Here is an 18,555-nt window from a genome sequence, read left to right as displayed (position 1 = left end):
GGAACACTAAATTAAGTACCACTGAGGTTCGAACTCAGGCTACACAATCTAATAAATATGTTTGTGAGGTCATTTTAAACTATATATATATATATAAAATTCCAAAATTAATGTGTACACATGCAACCCCTAATGAATGACTAGGTCTGCTCCAGGACATACAACCCAAAAAGATAGAAAGGTCGTTTGTTCGCTTGAAGAAAATTCTTTTAGAACATGGTGCTAGTCAAGCTCCCACGACGTGGCAACAAGAGTCGGTTATATACTTATATATGGAATAATCGTTTAGTCGCTTTCTAATTCCGACTTTCTGGTCGATAAAAATCATAGCGGATTTATCTTGCTATATGTTGTTCTTATCTTTATAGACACAATATCTGGTGAAAACCCAAAATAAAATTTATCTTTAATTTGTTTTATATTAATTTTAATTTGTTAATATGAATTACTTTACCCCATTAATCACGTAACATATATTAACTCACACACACAAAAATAATAGAATAATATTCTGCAGACATAAGAAATTGAAAGTTTGACCAAATGTTTGGCGAATTATTGGGGAATGTATAGCTTGTACATAGTTCTTTTATTTTTAATACACTTTCAACGCAAAATAAAAAAAGTAGCAGAAAAATAAAATAAAAAACTAACAGTAACTACAATAAAATAAGAACTATTACTTCTAATCTCCTATATTATTATCAATATTTGTATTTTGTACCAAAAAAATTTTGAAAAACATGAGTCAGTTAATACACCACAAGGATAATACATATCCAGTGGAACACGTTGCAAATTCAAATAAGGTACGTATAAAGTTAAATAATTGACATGTACGATATTTTTTTGTTAGCATATATTAGACTTTGTTTTTAAAAAAAAAATCATTATTATTATTATTTTATTCTATCTGTGGGTTCCAGGCTGCTTATACTAATTATATATTTATAATCTAAGTAACGGTCAAGTGATACAATGAATGAATATCATTCATAGCCAAAGACTTTTTCTGGTAGGGACTTTTTTTTGATTTGGCAAGTCTTTTATGTGACACTCATGACGAAGGGCCGGGTTGATAAGGACGAATAAAAAAATATTCATCGCATCAATATAAAATTGTTCATGATTATATTTTGTCAAATAGCATCACATCAAATATGAATATTATAAGTAAGTATATATAATTCACACAAAAGTATATATTACGTAAAAAGGAATAATATTGATGGCATGTGTCAATTGGACTTTTTTTTGTGATAAACGTGATGTAACATGCCTTAGATAATAAATAATACTATATAATAGTCATTTTTGTCACATAGTAAGTTTGTAACAACACGTTTAAAGTTTAACTCGAGCATCCAAGATGAATCAATACTAATCCTATCACGATACGATTTTATGCATAATTCTATATATATATATATATATATATATATATATATATTTATGAAATCGAGTATAAAATATTACATAATAATTACTCGCTTTAAATTGAGTATTCGTTTTCTTTTTTGCTAGGACTGAAAATCATATATTTATGTTTATATGATTAAGTCCTTTGGATTTTCGAAATAGTGTAAGAAAATTAATGTACTAGGGGTGGGTTGGAAAAGATTGATCGATATAAAACATTGTACGACTCAACCAATTTTGGAAATGCATCATTAATTGAGGACTTCCATCATTAAATTATCGACCCATTGTTTTTCTTATATATACAAGAAAACAAACAAATAATTTTTTTTTTTTTTATATATATATTTACCTGTTCATATTCTTTCCAGACTATCTATATAATTTTCACTCTTATAAATTGACTAATGACTAGACACAAAATTTAAAAAAAAAAGGAAAAGAGACATTTGAAACTTGTAGTCTTAAAAATTAGCCATGACGTTTGCTTGGAATAGTGACGTTAAGAGTAAAGAGTAAATAAGAAATCTAACTTTAAATTGTTTCTAAATATTTTAAAAAATATATTTTCCAACAAATATAAAGGCAATAGTATCACATAGTAAAATGAAACAGAGACAATAATAATAGTGTATAAACATAAATTCACATCGTTGGGCTAATATATGCATATTTAAAGCACATACTTGTATTCAACTGAATTAATTATTTTCAACTTAAAAAAATATGTAGATATATATAAATAGAAATTCAAAATGAATACATATATTTAAAAACCACAATTTTGAACCACTCACATCCTCAGATAACACAAGCAAAATCCATTAAAATGATATATTCAAATTAGGCCTCAATTATTGTTGTTGTTTAATTGAATACGAAACTTGTATTATAATTTTGAGATTTGAAAATTTTCTATTGTAGATCATCTTTTATTGAGGGTTGAAAATGAAATAAATCCTGATGGAACAAAACGGATATATTTATTATTATTAGTGGCAATTTAAATTATTTGACTAAAGTTGAATGATCAATAAGTGTTTGATGTTCATACTTGTGGCCCTTCAGGTTTCAATTGGACAATAACTTCTCAGATTTTTATTTTTATTTTTTTGGTTTCTCGTATTCAATGCTCATATTAAGATCTGATTAAATTTAAATATATATATTATATAACATATTTCTGAGGCGAGGTTTTTAACAAAATTTCTTTTCTATTCTCACGAATTTAAATTCGAGATCTTCGATTAAAAATTCAAAAATCTCAAATACAACTTCGATCACCACAACTCATATTGATAACTACTCAAAGTTTCAATATTCCAAGGGTCCAATTCATTGATTGATACATGTCCTATTCTTATCTCCATAGAACTATAACTTAATAATGAATGGATAATTCTAGAGTTCAAGTGATTGATTAGGAGATGTTTTTGTTTAAGTAAATAATAGTCGTTCATTCTTAATTATAAGTCTCGAATTTTAAGTATAGCAAATAATTATAAGTCTGGCAAACAAAAAATCGCTTTTATTAATGAAATGAATACATAGTTTTCGAGCTTAAGTAATAGCGTTCTGATTAGGATTTTTTTTTTAATTTTACATCCGATATCTAATATTTATATTAAAATTCGACTAAATTTAGATTTGTATAAAAAGTCCTATATTGAGGATAAAATGATTGCTATCAAAAGCGACTTTATATTTAGGACTCAAATATAAAACTTATTGTTAAAGAAAAGATGAAATATGTATCACTTCATTACTATGAGTCTATATAGCATTTATAGTTTGATTAGGATTTTTTTAATGATAGTGGAACACGAAAAGTTGTGGTTGGGTCATAGGTATCCCTCCATTTGTAATAAAAAAAATTGTGTGTTTGGTCTTGGAAATGAAACTATTTTTTGTTAGAGAGCGCTTTACCTCTAAAATAAATGTCGAACACTTAGTCGGGAAAAAAAAGGAGGAGATAACATCGCTCCTTTACCTTACTTATTTTCTTATTTTTCCTCTTAAAAGTTCAAGCAAAAGTTTATATTATAAATGAAGTTGTTTTCGATAAGAAGCAGTTCATCTCTAAAGTGAAACTCTTCATTCTTCAATATAAAAAAAACTGAATTAATCAGATTCCAAAATGAAAATCGAATATTGAGGGAGGAAATTTGGATTCTATTTGGTCAGAAAGTGCTTGCCATATGGCAACATACATATATATGGTGTATACACCATGACAAAAGTAGGTAATGATTTTTTATTATTTTTTTTGGAAATAATTTGCCCATTTTTTATTTTCTGAAAACTACTTTAGCGTAAACAAAATATTTATTAGCTTATTTTTTTGGCGTTTATATGTGTATAATGAAACATGACTAAGCCATAGAATAATAATATTGTGATAATAATTGGCTCAATACATAGTCAGTCTTTTATATTTGTTAAAACATCTCAATTTTTAATAAAGTGCTTCAATTAGATATTATTAGTTTGAAATTATGAAAAAAAATTGAACGCATCTTTTAGGTAAATAAATAAATTAATCACATAATATTGTCATTTGCTTTAATTATACACATTAGTCTTAACTAGAAAATGCCTAGAATTTTACTGGCTTATTGTGACGAATGTATATAATTAATGAGATAATATATTTTAGTTAATTCAAAATTCGAATCTAAAATGTCTAATTAGAACTAACTATTACACAATTTTCATTTCTTTTGCACAACTTACTAAAATTATGCATAATGACAAATATTTTGGGTAATTTATGATGGACGTTTGCACGCGAATTCATGATCTTTTTGTCAAATTAGATATTTTATGTATATATTTTTTAAAATTAATCTAATATTATTTGTTGATATTCATGCCACAAAAAGATTAAATGATGCACTAGTTGAATGTTTAATTAGTTATTTAACTAGAGGAATAAGATTAATTGTATTTTCATTTTTCTCCTTTTTAGTGGTGCACAAATGTTATAGAAGTCCTAAATTCATTTTCGCTAAGTTGATGAAACAGTTGATCTCTGAAATACAATTTAAATTCAAATTCTTTTGAATGATTTCTCAATCAATCTCGTCACATGAAACTTGCTTAATGCAATTTCATCTCTCTTACGTGATTTGTAATAACACTTAAAATTCAATTTACTTTGTGCACATATGAAGAGTAGTGATTGTGAATTCTTTCGTCGACAACAACTACGAAAAAAAAGGAGCACTTACGTGAGCAATAAATTAACATCAAATTTAGGAAGGCTAGTCAAACAAAACTACTACAATTAACATCGTTTAATTGCTGTTTAAGTTTACGTTAAAACTTTCACAGCTCTAAATAATTAAACCAAGCATTAATCACAATGAGCTAAAGTAAACGTTCTTTCCATTAATATTGTTTCCTTATTAATCCATTTAATTAATAAAGTTGCTATACTTTTATAATTGGAAATACTAAATTTCCAAGTCTCAATAAAATTTTATTCACTTTTTTCACATTTGTTGTTTGTCATTTTAAACGTACTTTAATTTCTTTTATAAAGTCTGGTTTGTTTGGTTGTTTTCCTAGTTTTTTTTCCTAGGCTTACTTTATTATTTATTATCCTAATCTTCTTCGTAGGCTTACTATTATTTCATTTCATTATATTAATTAATTTTGTTACTTGAGGACTAATTCTTGTTGACTATGTTTTTTTAATTTTAATTTTTATTATAACACACATATTTATTATATTAAGTTTTAAATACAAATGTTAAAAATCTTATAGCTACATTAATTCTATCACATGTTAAGTCTTCGTAAAATTTCATGGCAATTCAAACTAAATAACTATTTATCTGCATCGAACATTTATATCAATTTAATAAATTCAAATTCAAGCATTATTATAAACAGATTGTCTATAAAAAGTACCCCTAATAAAATGCAATCTGTCATTTTTAACAATATATCAGTATAGTCCTATAAAATAATTTGTGATGGATAAACTGTAAGTAGACCTTCTCCTTACTTAGAAATGTTATTTTCGATAAAATAGTTCCAAAAAAGTAACAAAAAAAAAAACTGTAATTTTAAAGTTTAAACAATAAATATATACATTAACAAAAACAAACTTTGATTATTATTATATACTCTCATGAAATCAATTCCATGATAACCATAAAAAAACAACAAAAGATAAAAATAAAAAATAAAACACTGCCTTTCTATCTAACAAACCTCTCAGTAATTCAATGTACCAAGACTTTTTTTTTATTTTTAAAATAAACAAACTATTTTTTATTTTTTATGTTTAATTTATTTATTTTCCACTAAGCAGAAATAAAAATTATTATAGTAAATAAAATTGACACAAAAACAGCTGAAGTTGTAGTAAATGCTTTTACTGCCGAGTTGTTTGAGCCGGTAGGTGCCGCAATATCCGCCGGCGGACTGTTTCCGCCGCCTCCTGGCGGTGAATCCACCGGCGATCCCGGCGTACTCGATGAACTTGGAGACGATGATGATGAACCACCCGACGGAGATGGTGAAATTATCTCCCCTGATGGCGACGAAGAAGGCGATGTACTAGATGTTGCCGGGGAAGTCGCCGGAGATGTTGATGGGGATGCTGCCGGGGAAGTCGCCGGAGATGTTGATGGGGATGCTGCCGGTGAAGTCGCCGGAGATGTTGATGGGGATGCTGCCGGTGAAGTCGCCGGAGATGTTGACGGGGATGCTGCCGGTGAAGTCGCCGGAGATGTTGCGGGTGATGAAGTAGGTGTTTGACTCACAGGAGATGTTGCGGGTGATACCGACGGAGAAGTCGCCGGAGATTCTCCCGGAGTTGAAGGAGGAGGAGGTCTAATGGCTAAAACTACAGTAATTAATTTTTGTGATCCATTTTCACAATCATTTTTATTTCCACTAATGAAAAAAAATGGACCAGAATGATCAAATTTGAAAATTGAATTGCCATCATCCATTTTCATAATTGGATTATTTGTGTTGCATTTGTCATAATCATCTTTGTTTACCACTAATACTGAGTTTGATCCCTTCATGTACTTGAACACTAATCACACACAAAAAAACAAAACATAAAACACAATCAATAACAAATAAGGTTAGGTATCATATAACAATCACTACTAGATATACATGAATTTTCGATCATCCTACTCTTATCATCGATATTAGATAAATTTCAAATTTTCAATGAAAAGTCAAATTTCTTGTTTTTGTTTAAAAAAAAAAAAAAACATTAGATCCCAATTTTTCGATAAAAAGACAAATTTCTGAAGGCGTTTTGGTGGAAACCTCCAAAGGGACATTTTCATCGAATGATTTCAGAGATCCTTGACTTTTTTTATCAATAATTTCATTGAAATATATATATGTTTTCATTAGTGAGTATGATTACGTTTTTAAAATGAGATGATCGTATAATTTAAAACAGAAGAATAGTACTTACCAAGAGTGTCATTGACTTGAAATCTCATTCTTTCAGCCCAATTGTTGTAATTTTCAGATGGATTAGGAACCCAACCAGCTTTACCACCAACATAGAATTGATAAGCATAACAAGAGTTGATCAAACAAGCCAAGAGAATCACTATAAGATGTTTATGCAAAGCCATGAGTAATTATAACAATTTTAAAAAAATTATATGTTTTTTGTGATATAAGTAAATTTATATAAATACACAAAAAGAGGAGAAGAAAAAGAAAAAAAAGAAAAGTAGGAAACTTCAAGAAAGAATACAAAAAAAAAAAAAAAGATAATTAAATGGAGGAAATTAAGTGGAAGTTTTATAGACTGATGTTGAAGTTTAAGAATGAAAATAGAGTTATATATTAGTCTACAATTTGGTTGTGGCGTGGGGGTGGGGTGGGGTGTTGAAGAGGATGGGAAATAATTTTTGAAAAATGAGTTTATTGAAAAAAAACAAACAAAAAAAGTGGGAAAAATGCGTTCGATTATAAGGAGAGATTGAGTTTATCATGTGGTGATTGTGATTCTTTCACTTTATATTATAAGTTTCGTGTTTAAGCGTCTGAGAATGAAAAAAGATCTTATTGAGCATGTTGTTCCTAAATATTGGTCCTGCGGTGCACAAACCCAAATTTAATCCACTCTTAATACAGATATCAAACCGCTAATGAAAAAAAAAACTATTAAAAGAGGAAAAAACAAGACAAAAGTGTGAATGGACTATTATATAGTATTTTACACGTGGAGAAAGGTTAAGGACATAACGGTAAGTGTATTTAATTAATTAAATGGACTTAATGTTTAAGAAAAGAGACAACAATTTAAAAAGAAAAAAAAATGTTTGGTGACAAAAATTAATTGGGAAAATGTGTTTAATGAGAGAAAAAAAGGGACAAAATTGTAGTTGAAAAAAGGTTTAGGACGTAACGGTTAGTGTGTTTAATTAATTAAATGCAACGTATTGCTTTTTTAGGCCATAATTTAATTTAATTTTTATTTTAAAAAGTTAGACAAATGTGTTCTTAGGATATTTTTCTGAATGAATATAATATTTTTTTCCATATATTATTCAATCTTATTGACAAAATATAGGTCTAGACTTTCAATTTGTTCAAATAACTTGCATATTTTAGACTATCATTTAACGTTTTTTAGTATGATTTTCGATTTTCTTTAAATGGATATTTAGATCATTATCTAAAAGAGTCATAAGTTTAAACATAAATAAAAAGATTGTCATTTACTAAATAACTAGCTTAAAAAAGAGACAATCGATAAATATTTTTATGAGATACTGCATTTAAATCTTGCTATTTAAACTATACCCATTCTATTACGCATCTACCCATTTAGTAACAATCTCATATACGGTGTATGAAGTTAGGCATACGTGTATGTATAGAATTCAGCCACATAAATATGCATTTAATCACGACTGAAGTTCAGACAAAAATATTGATCTTTAGCATTATGTGCTCAAACTTTCAACCATTTGAAACTTCAAATTAAGCTTTTATCAGATATAGTTGTTAATACGTCTGATTTCTCAAGTTATTCTATTGTGAATGTATTTACAAACTTTTACACACTACATATATGACTTTAATAGTGATCCCAAAATCATATATCCCCGAATATACTTTTTAAGTTTCTTTCAGTTGGCCCAATAGGTAGAGATTAGTGATGCAAAAGTACCTATCATCCTCAATGAATTATTTTAGTGATATTAGAAATGATGCACTATCTATTCTTTATTTCATTTAGGAGAATATTATTGATACGGATAGAGTCAAATAATCTTTTCTTTGTGAGCAATCAATAATAGAATTGCTCCCCAAGGTGACCAATATTCTCCACGCTATGATTTTAGACACAATAACTTTACAAGAAGCGTTACTAAAAAAGTATCTGACATAGACGATATTATTGCAAATCAAAAAGAAAAGAACAAGAAGCAGTATGATAAATTGATTTCGCGTTCCCTTTACTTTATCATGGTATCAATGAGAAAAAACATAATTATAATACGGTAATTCTGATGGGTGGAGTGATGATCAATTTATAAAGATTTTAATCACAGACAAATTTTATTAATTATCAATTGTTTTATTGGGCCGCATAATATAAGCCCATTAGTGGCCCAATATGCTTAAGCTAAAAGTTCATTTTCTCTATTGCTCTTTGTTGAGTCTTCCATTTTTTCCCATTTGGTCAATAATGTTAGTAGCAATAAGCCCAAAGCTTGGCAGGCTAGACCACATATTGAGCCCATCCATAAACCCTGCAATCATATATTAAAATTTTAAATACAAAAATAATATTTCAATCAATCAACTACAACTCAATTCTTAATTCGTTGCGATTAAATGATATTGAAATTCATAAGTAATAAATTAAAGCACCTAAGTGTTTGTGTAGACAAATCATATAATATGAGAAGAGATCTACATTCGATGGTTTCAATTGAACTCAGTATTTGCTCTCAATATGTGTTATCAAAAATATCTCAACCGGAGTTTGTGGCGTAATGCCTGATTATATTAAGAGATCTCTTAAACCAATTTTATAAAAATTATATAATAATGAAACACGAAAGAACTTTGCCTTCTGAGTTATGTATGATTCAGAAACGTGACAAACACATATAGCTAATTTTGAGAAAATTAAGTGAAATCAAATTGTAAAATCGTTAGAAATATGAAAAAGAAATGAATGTATATAGAGGTGGAGAAAATAGAATTGAAAAAATAATAATAAAATTCTGAATTCATCTCTGGACGAAAAACAAAACATACCAACATGGCATGCATTTGGATTACCTGAGCATGTAGGTTGAACTTAAAAGCAAGGAGCCAAGATATTGGCATGCCAATAAAATAGAATGTTGCCAAGTTGATGAACATAACCAAATGTTGCCATCCACATCCCCTAGCCACCCCTGATAATCAATTCAATTACATTTTCTCTTTAGATACATAAACAAATACTTAAATTTAGTCTCAGTTGACATGTAAATACTCTAATTTTGAGTAGGCACATAGTCTAGATATCTCAACTTGTCTTTCACTGTGTCAGTTGAACACTCCAACTTACAAAATGATCATCTAGACACCTCCAAAAGTTATATGTGTACATAAGTATAGGGTGTCCGCGAGACATAAGAGGGCCGAGTTGGAGTGTTTAGTTGTCAGTTGAGACCAATGAGCTATCCAGATGTGCACTCTCAAAATTGGAGTGGTTACTTGCTAACCAAGGTCAAGTTTAAATGTGTGTTCAGAATGCACAAGTATAATATTTTCTTTAACTGTATATGAAATTTAAGAACCTGACCTGATAAAATTCCTTGAAAGAAATCCAATACAAATGAGATTAAGAGAAGTGGCATCATGGTGGCAAATTCTTTTATTATTTCTGTACTATCACTAAAGAAGCCAGCCCATGCACTATGACCAAAAAATAGAGCCAAATCAACAACAAGAGCAAGAAGAACACATAGCTTGAGAGTAACAACCATAGCATGCTTAGCTTTGTCAATATTTCCACTTCCTAACTCATTTGCCACCCTAGTGCTGCACATATTATACAATAATTATACATAGCATATTAGTTCAAATTTGTAAAATAACATTAATAAAGATCAAGATTATCTATAATACTCCATAAAGTATATATTATAGATAATAAAGTAAAAATTTAATCATTCATAAAAGAAATTGAGTCTCGAGAAATAATGAGGTCTGGTCGATATATAAAACCTATCGTTTTTTGGTCTAGTATAGACACGTGTATACACATGATATACTTTATACACGTGACTGCCTATACTAGACCATATGTATGCACGTGATCCTTAAGCAACCCACTTATGACCACTGCACCAATTCACTACTTATTACATGAGTGTTCATTCTTTAATTTTATCGCATTACTTCAAATTTCTATATAAATATAATTAGTTCGATACGAGATTAATGGGTGCTTGAGCACCCAGAAAGGTCAACATAGCTCCGCCACTGTTAGGAGGGGGCGGGGCGGGAAAATAATAAAACTCTCACATAATTTAAGTTGTTGAAACTCATACACCACAAATATGTGTAGTACATTACCTTGCAGCTGCACTCAGACCATAAGACACCATGAAAGCAACAGCTTCGGTATTTACACTGAAAAGTCACAATCCAAAAGTTAGTGTCCGAATTTTGGATTCAATTACTTCCTTGGTCTCAAATTATCTGATACTTTTCGGATTTCAAGATTCAAACAAGTCTATCTTTAATCGTAAATTTTTTATACATCTTTTAAATATTTTGAATTGTCAATTATTGTGACTTATACTTTTATAAATATATAAATTTCATTTCAAAAAATTTGAAGATTCCATGCGTAAATTGTCGGTCAAACTTAAACTATTTAACTCTAAAAAAATAATAAGTGTCACATAAATTGAGACAAAGAAAGTAAAAAAGTGAAAATCAGGTGATTTATATAGCAGCAACAACAACAACAACAACAATAACAACAATATATGTCGTGTAATGTTATAACTTATAAGTGAGGTCTAAAAAGGTAATGTGTACATAGACAAGGGCAAATTTAAAGAAGGGTAGAGTGTTCACTCGAACCCCTTTTATATTGTATATATGAGGTAAAACTTTTATTTTTTTATTGATGTATAAAGATATTGAATCTCTTGAACGTAAGAATAGAGGTTGGTTTTGTGATTCAAGGGTTTAAAATTCACCTTGAGTTTTCAAAATCAATTATCTTAGGTACTACATTTTTATTGCAGGTGCTACACTGCTTTTCATATCTACTTTCTTCTTCTTTTACTTGAGTTTGATGTACTTGCGCCGAAAGTTTTTCTGAAAATAACCACTCTACCTCCATGAGATAGCGATAAGGTCTACGTACGTACACCCTACCCTCTCTGGACTCCACTTAGTCGGATTTCACTAAGTATGTTATTGTTATTGTTGAAACGGGTCCCAAATTTGATGTTTATGGATTCTCAAAGATTTCAAATATATATATACTTTTTATTATAAGTGTCCGATGGGAATTAAACCCTTGTAAAGGAGCGCAACAAAGCTTAAGAAGTAGTACTGGACCAAAAGTTTACTTTGTTATTGAGTTCCCAACACATATATAAATACTAGGTCTGTGTAAGTATTATTGGGTTCACCTTGGAACCCGTATCCAAACCCCTAAATTCGCCCCTTCTCTTATCTAGTGAAAATAGAGAGGCGATTTCGAAAGACGTTCAGCTTAAGTAAACCAATTCAAAACAAATTTGAAAAGAAAATATGTATCAAGAAACACAAGAGCATAATTACCTCATTGCAATTAGTGAAGTAGTTGTTTCTGAGTTTGGCATCAAACCAGCAGATAACACAAAAAACTCATGATCCCAATATTCCAAACTGCATGTATACATCAAATCAAAAGAACATAGGATCAAGTCAAACCCTTGACCTGTCTAAATTATTATATAATTCATATCTCGTCCGTTTGGTAAAAAAAAGAAAAAGAGAAAAATCAAATAGTCAACTAATTTGATAGTAGACATTTAGATCACTACAATACACGAACTCTAATAAAAGGAAAGGATTGTGTTAGAAGCATTTCCAATATAATAAAGTACATTATATTTTATAATACAAGCTTATAATATAAGGATTGACCACTTACATTATATCCTCGAAGACGTACCATATAAATAGACCACATATTATATAACAAAATTAACATATATGAGATTACTTACCATATCATGGCAGCAGAGGGCAAAGACAACTTCAAGTTTGTAAAGATATGATGAAACGACACGAAAGAGAGACCTTCCCTCCAGATTTGACTGAATTTCTTCTTCGAACAAAAAACGTATACCACCAACATGATGACTGAAATCCAAATCGAAATCGAAGCTGCTAATGGTGCTCCTTTAAAACCAAGACTTGTCCAATAAACAAGGCAATAGGTAATGCCAATGTGTAAAACTAAAGATACCATTGAACACACAACAAGAGGCATGACAATTGATTGTGATTGAAGAAATACTAAAAAGTTTTGCAAGAAACCATATGCAAATAATCCAGGTATGAGGAATTTCAAGAACACCCCAGCTTCTTTTGCTATGTCAGGATCTTGATGAAGTAAAATGAGAATTTTATCAGAATACCACCAACTAATAGCAATTATCGTAGAAAATATGAATGATATGATGCATGATATTTGAAGATGTATCCCCAACATCTTGTACATTTTAGCTCCATATCCTTGGCCACATAATGTCTCAAGTCCACCACTAATGCCAACCTATGTATCAAGATAAACAAAACAATTGAAGTAACAATTAATAGTTAAATTAAAGAACAACATCTATCTATATATAATAGGAGAAGAAAAAGTGCCACATGTCAACACCACAAAAAATGGGTTTTAAAATAATTATAAATTATTATTTTATATGTAATAGAATTAAATAATAAATTACTAATATTATTTATTTTTAAAAAAATGAAAATAAGAATAATTATTAATTCACTAAAAAGCAGTTTTTACCACTTATAAAAAAAATAAAAATTACAGTTACTTTAATTTTTTTACTGTTTTTCAAAATTTAAATAAAAATTAGAATTGTAAAATTTGAGTGTAATTTGTTAATTTTAAAATTCAAAAAAAATAAAATCAACACGTTATTCATTTCAGAATTTTCAGGAATAAGTTGGCATCAATTTGGAAAATTAATATAAAATCTGAAATTGTAAATAATAATAATAATAATAATAATAATAATAATAATAATAATAATAATACTAATTTATTATTATTATTATTAAATCAACTTAAAATCGGAAAATAAAAATTACAAACAGAAAAGGAAAAAAAAAAACCGAAAACACGGGATTTTAGTTGAAATTTTTTTTTTAAACAAAACATAACTTCCCACGTTACTGTTACTAAAAGGGAAAAAGAATACGTATTTTGGACCAAATCAAACTTTTACCACTTAAAGAATTAAATTAAAATTTAGCATTATTTATTTTTAAAAAAAAGAGATAACTACCAAAAAAACAAATATTTATAATATATATATATTATATTATTAATTATTTATCTATCTTTTAAGGAAATATGCAAAATTTATGATATTAATTTAAAATCTGAAAAAAAAATTTGTTAACACTCAAAATAGATACGATTTTTCAAAAACAATTAATACAATATAAAATAAAATAAAAAATTACGTAACTCCATCTTTGGTTTCCTTTTGTCACTTCATTTTTTATTTTTTTCTGAAAATGATAGTTATCCAAATCAATATCCAAACGGATAAGTTTTTGAAATTTGAGTGATTAATTTTAATTTTAAATTTTAAAAGATAAATAACTAATTTTATTCCTACAAAATAGGTAACCGCATAACACACATTTAAATAACAAAAATCATTCTTAACCACACCATTTACATCTTCCCAAAAACTGTACTCATTTCAGAATTCTTATTCTCTTAAGCATGGTAACATTTTTTGCTTTTCAAGTTTGCTTTTATGATTAGTTCATGAGTATGAAGAGAAGATCATTTGGTTTAGAAGAGTTCAGAAATAGATTGATATTTCTTTTAAGATAAGTTCATAGTTTTTCATATCAATGAAAATGAGTATGTTTAATTTTGTTTAAGATAAGAAAGGAGTATGTGTTACGTTATACTATTAATCAATAGGCTTATTTAAATTTTGAAAGGAATTATGTTTAGCTTTTGTTTTATTGCAGGTATGTTGTCGGTTGATATAGATACTACTCTACTTCTTAGATCCATGATATAATAACATGAATTGATCTGAATTTTGAAATATATACAATATGTATATATTACATAGAAATATGACTTTGTTCTCTTTCTCTGTTTTTTTGCAGGGAAAATAATTTGCAAGAAAGTGATAATTTTTTGTATAGTTTAAACTACCAAGCAAGATAAGATAAGAAAACACTATGTTAGGAGCCTCTGGATGATATTGCAAGTTGTTACTATGAATAAAGGTAGAGGAGTGGCGGCATTACTCATTAGTCGAGGGCCTTCATGGGTTTGTCCCAATCTCATATATATCAATGGTTGACAATCAATTTCACTCTATAACAATTACCATCTCAATCTGAAAAGAGGTAAAAATCTAAATATATTAACAACAATAATAACATACTTTGCAATGATTCAAAATTATTTTTAAAATAAATGAATTTTTAAATACAAGACCTGTTTTTGTGAAATTATATCAAAATATTTCTAACTACACATCATCGTTCCATGTCGGAGTCCTAAAACCTGAAACCATAAATCAATGTATGTTTAGGATTTCTCTACTTTCTTTTTATTTTTGGAATTTATAAAAAAATTATATCAACTATTTAAACTATAAAATAAATTTATTATATTTATATAATTTCTACATACAAACAATTGCTAAAAATTTCAAAATATGAAAATCGGAATAACTGAAAATTGTGCCATACTTTTCTACTTATAGTTATTTTTATTTGATACTTCTTTTTTCTTTTAAAAATTTCATAAAGTCGAAGTATTTTAAGTTGTAAATCGAAAATCCAGAAACGAAATTTAACAAATGAAAATAAAACACTTACGATACCACTAAAAAATTAAATTCCACTTTTTAAAACTCTATTTTATATCAAAAGAGAAATTACTTTTTTATAACTATTGCAAGGTCAATTTTATCCCCGAGAAGGGTTAAATTGATTTATTTATCTTTAAACGAGATATATTTTTAATGTTATTCAGTTAGTTACTTTTATTTTTATTAATTATGTCAATTTATAATCTGTGTAAATACAATTATTTTTAAAAAAGTATACGAATTTTGATAGTAGATTTAAATGATAAAAAAAAAAATCCTACAATCTAATGGTAGTTTAAAATAAACGAAAATTTTACTAGAAAAAAATTAACTATCTATCTATATATAAAAGGAGAAGAAAAAGTGCCACATGTCAACACCACACTAAATCATATTTTTTTTAAATAAAAATTAATTATGTGTATGTATTTATTTTTAAAAAAACTCTAACGTTGTGGTCCTTTTTTTGTGGAAATGTATTATTTAAATTTTAACCATCTTCCACAATCTCCTGATTTAAAGAAAAACAAAAATGTAGATAATAATAATAATAATAATAATAATATAATAATAATAATAATAATAATAATAATAATCTATGTATAGATATATAATTAATAATCTGTATATTATAAAATCAGAAAAAAACTTACCACAAAAGAGAATTAAATTAAAATCTAACAATGTAAAAATAAAAATATTTTTTTAAATAAACCCGTAAAAAACATAAGTCATCAAATATTGAAAATAAAAACTTATAAATAAAAATAATTGTTATATATTTTTAACACGTTTTGGACTCTTAAATTTTTTATAAATGTTTATTGTCAGTGTTGACACCCAATTTTGACCCTCCCCGATAATAATTAATTTCTGAGTTTCTTAATTTTCAAATGATTTAAAATAATTGGCTTTATAAAATTCAAAATATTTTTCAAGTTAGTTTTAAATGGTTTGTCACTTTTTATAATTTTTAAATAATATGTGTATACTTTTGAACTTTATAAATATTCAAAAATCGTCTCACAATATTTTGTTTAATTAAATATTTGGTTAGTTTGTTTAGTTATTTAATAGTTTACAATTTTGAGTTCATTAGTTAGTTTATAATTAAGTTAGTTATTATATAGTTATGTGTCTAATTAGTATATTTTATGAATATTCGAAAATTGTCTCAAAAAGATTTTAGCTTTATTTAAACATTTGATTATTTAGTCGTTTATATTGTTAAGTTAATTAGTTTATAATTAAGTTAATTATTTTATTTCGTTAAAATTAAAGAGCTCATGAATTAATTATATTAATCCGTACTTTTTGAACTCTAGCCGATCTTATTGTTACATCTTTAATCTTCAGTTGGTTTTAATTTAGATTGGTATGGCCAATTTAAAGTCAATTCTATCTTGATGAATTTTTAAAGACCAACTTTGGGCCAGATTCAGCCCCTTTCCAGCAACCCATTTCTCCTCAAACCCAATTCCTCAATTCCCTTTTTTTTCCAATTCATACGTACAGCAACTCCAAAATAATACAACATTCAATTACTCCCAGCCCACCCTTAATTAACCGACCCGACCCAGCCCATAAAACAAAAGAAAAACCCATTCATACAATACAATACATTTAACAGACCCATACACACATACAGTACCAGCCGACCCCACTCCCAGCGTCTTCCCCAAACTTGAGCAGAAACTCCAGACGCAAACCCAGCGAAACCATGACCCTGTACGCGCCCCATCTTCTCCAACGCGTGAGCGACGCGAGCAACGGCTCCAAGCGACGTCAACTTTCCGTCAAATACACGGAAAGCAATAGAGGCGTGAGCGAGCCAGTCCTAGTACACTGCTCATTTTGTCGTCTTCCTTATTTTCCCTCTGCAGCAACGCGATTCAGAGTAGCAGGGCGACGTGCTTTCGTCCTTGTGGCCTCGAGATAGAGCCACGTTGCTCGCCAAGGACACGGGAATCGATCCCAACCGTCCTTCTACCCTTTCCTCTTCCGGAAATGGCAAAATTTCGGAAAAAGGGTGTCTCCCCTTAATGGTGAAAGAAGTTTTTGGGTTTTGAAATTTTCGGATGGGCTTTGGACCCAGATTTTTCATTCACTTTCCCTCTGTTTTGCCCTAATTCCCCTGTTATATATACCCTCTGGTTGTTCACTGTAGGGGGGGGATTTTTGAAAAAAAAAAAGGGGTAGGAAAAGGGTTGGATTTTTATTAGGCAAAATACTAAGGAGAGTTCGAGGAGAAATATTTTGAATATACAATACACCTCGAAAATAGAGGGACAATAGTTTCAGTTTTGGGTTCATTTTTTCTTTTCTGCCCAGATTCCTTAAATCATTGTTCGGGCTCAATTTGGGTGGTGGAAGCCCATCGCCTCCTGCTCGTTCGTCCCAGATTTGCTGCTCCGAAAGAGGTAAAATCTTTTCTAAGCTTTGTTCTGTTCAATTCCTAGTTACTCTATGTGTGCTGTTTTAGATATTCTTAATCATGTTTTGGTCATTACATGTTAACATTGTTTATATTAATGATAGAGATTTCCTTTGTTCTTTCTTGAGGTTTTGCTACTGTTGTTATTAAAATGCAATAGAGCTCTCAGTTTATTTCCCTGTTTTCCCATGAAGTTTCCCTCTGTGGTGTAAATGTTGACTATTTCTAATCTATATATCCATTTGTCTGCCTCTTATAACTGACTTCATGTCTGCTCGAAATGTATAATTTGCTTACGAGATTTCTTGTATGATCTTGGCCTCTTTGAGCAGGCCTCAAGTTTAGGACTGTGTTGAAATTTACATTAGCATAAGCTTTTGTTTGCCTGCTAGGATTAGTAGTTTTACCTTGTGGGATCATGTTGTTTCAACTGTTCATTTTTTTAAGCCGTGAAGGCTCAATCATTTCTAAAGGTTTAGCTTTTTTTCGTGTAATTAGTATTTGATACGGGACAATTCTTTTACTTCTTGAAAATGAATGCACCTGCTTGTATTCATAGATAGTTGTCCATCAAATATGCTATTTAGTTGCTAG

General features: G+C 28.7%; 2 protein-coding genes across 3 annotated transcripts; both read right to left on the bottom strand.

The window, feature by feature from the left end:
- Positions 1-5,513: 5,513 nt before the first annotated feature.
- Positions 5,514-7,214, bottom strand: LOC125821164 (early nodulin-like protein 2). The gene is made up of 2 exons (XM_049500577.1): positions 6,875-7,214; positions 5,514-6,475 (listed from the first exon to the last, which is right to left on the bottom strand). Exons 1-2 carry the CDS (start codon positions 7,038-7,040, stop codon positions 5,733-5,735), a joined length of 909 nt encoding a protein of 302 aa, XP_049356534.1. The 5' UTR covers positions 7,041-7,214; the 3' UTR covers positions 5,514-5,732.
- A 1,739-nt stretch (positions 7,215-8,953) lies between these two features.
- LOC125821174 (protein DETOXIFICATION 18-like) lies at positions 8,954-13,210 on the bottom strand. 2 transcript variants are annotated; one of them, XM_049500586.1, is made up of 6 exons: positions 12,660-13,210; positions 12,229-12,315; positions 11,002-11,058; positions 10,226-10,464; positions 9,715-9,833; positions 8,954-9,176 (listed from the first exon to the last, which is right to left on the bottom strand). In XM_049500586.1, exons 1-6 carry the CDS (start codon positions 13,154-13,156, stop codon positions 9,045-9,047), a joined length of 1,131 nt encoding a protein of 376 aa, XP_049356543.1. In that variant the 5' UTR covers positions 13,157-13,210; the 3' UTR covers positions 8,954-9,044. The 2 variants fall into 2 exon arrangements, with proteins under 2 accessions (XP_049356543.1, XP_049356544.1); XM_049500587.1 differs by having other exon boundaries at positions 8,978-9,176; positions 10,226-10,338.
- Between the last annotated feature and the right edge of the window lie 5,345 nt (positions 13,211-18,555).

This window comes from Solanum verrucosum, unplaced genomic scaffold, assembly GCF_900185275.1.
Source record: "Solanum verrucosum unplaced genomic scaffold, falcon-dt-bn FXZP01000222.1, whole genome shotgun sequence".
In the NCBI taxonomy this organism is placed as follows: Eukaryota; Viridiplantae; Streptophyta; class Magnoliopsida; order Solanales; family Solanaceae; genus Solanum; species Solanum verrucosum.
This window is presented reverse-complemented; position numbering and strand designations above follow the sequence as displayed.

Excerpts from the sequence above, each read along its gene's own strand:
- LOC125821174 (XM_049500586.1), bottom strand. The coding sequence starts at position 13,156 with ATGTACAAGATGTTGGGGATACATCTTCAAATATCATGCATCATATCA. Across the intron at positions 10,465-11,001 it reads GGTCTGAGTGCAGCTGCAAG|CACTAGGGTGGCAAATGAGT; the intron begins GTAATGTACTAC and ends TAATATGTGCAG. Across the intron at positions 9,177-9,714 it reads AGTTCAACCTACATGCTCAG|GGTTTATGGATGGGCTCAAT; the intron begins GTAATCCAAATG and ends ATATGATTGCAG.
- LOC125821164 (XM_049500577.1), bottom strand. The coding sequence starts at position 7,040 with ATGGCTTTGCATAAACATCTTATAGTGATTCTCTTGGCTTGTTTGATC. Across the intron at positions 6,476-6,874 it reads TCAAGTCAATGACACTCTTG|TGTTCAAGTACATGAAGGGA; the intron begins GTAAGTACTATT and ends GTGTGTGATTAG.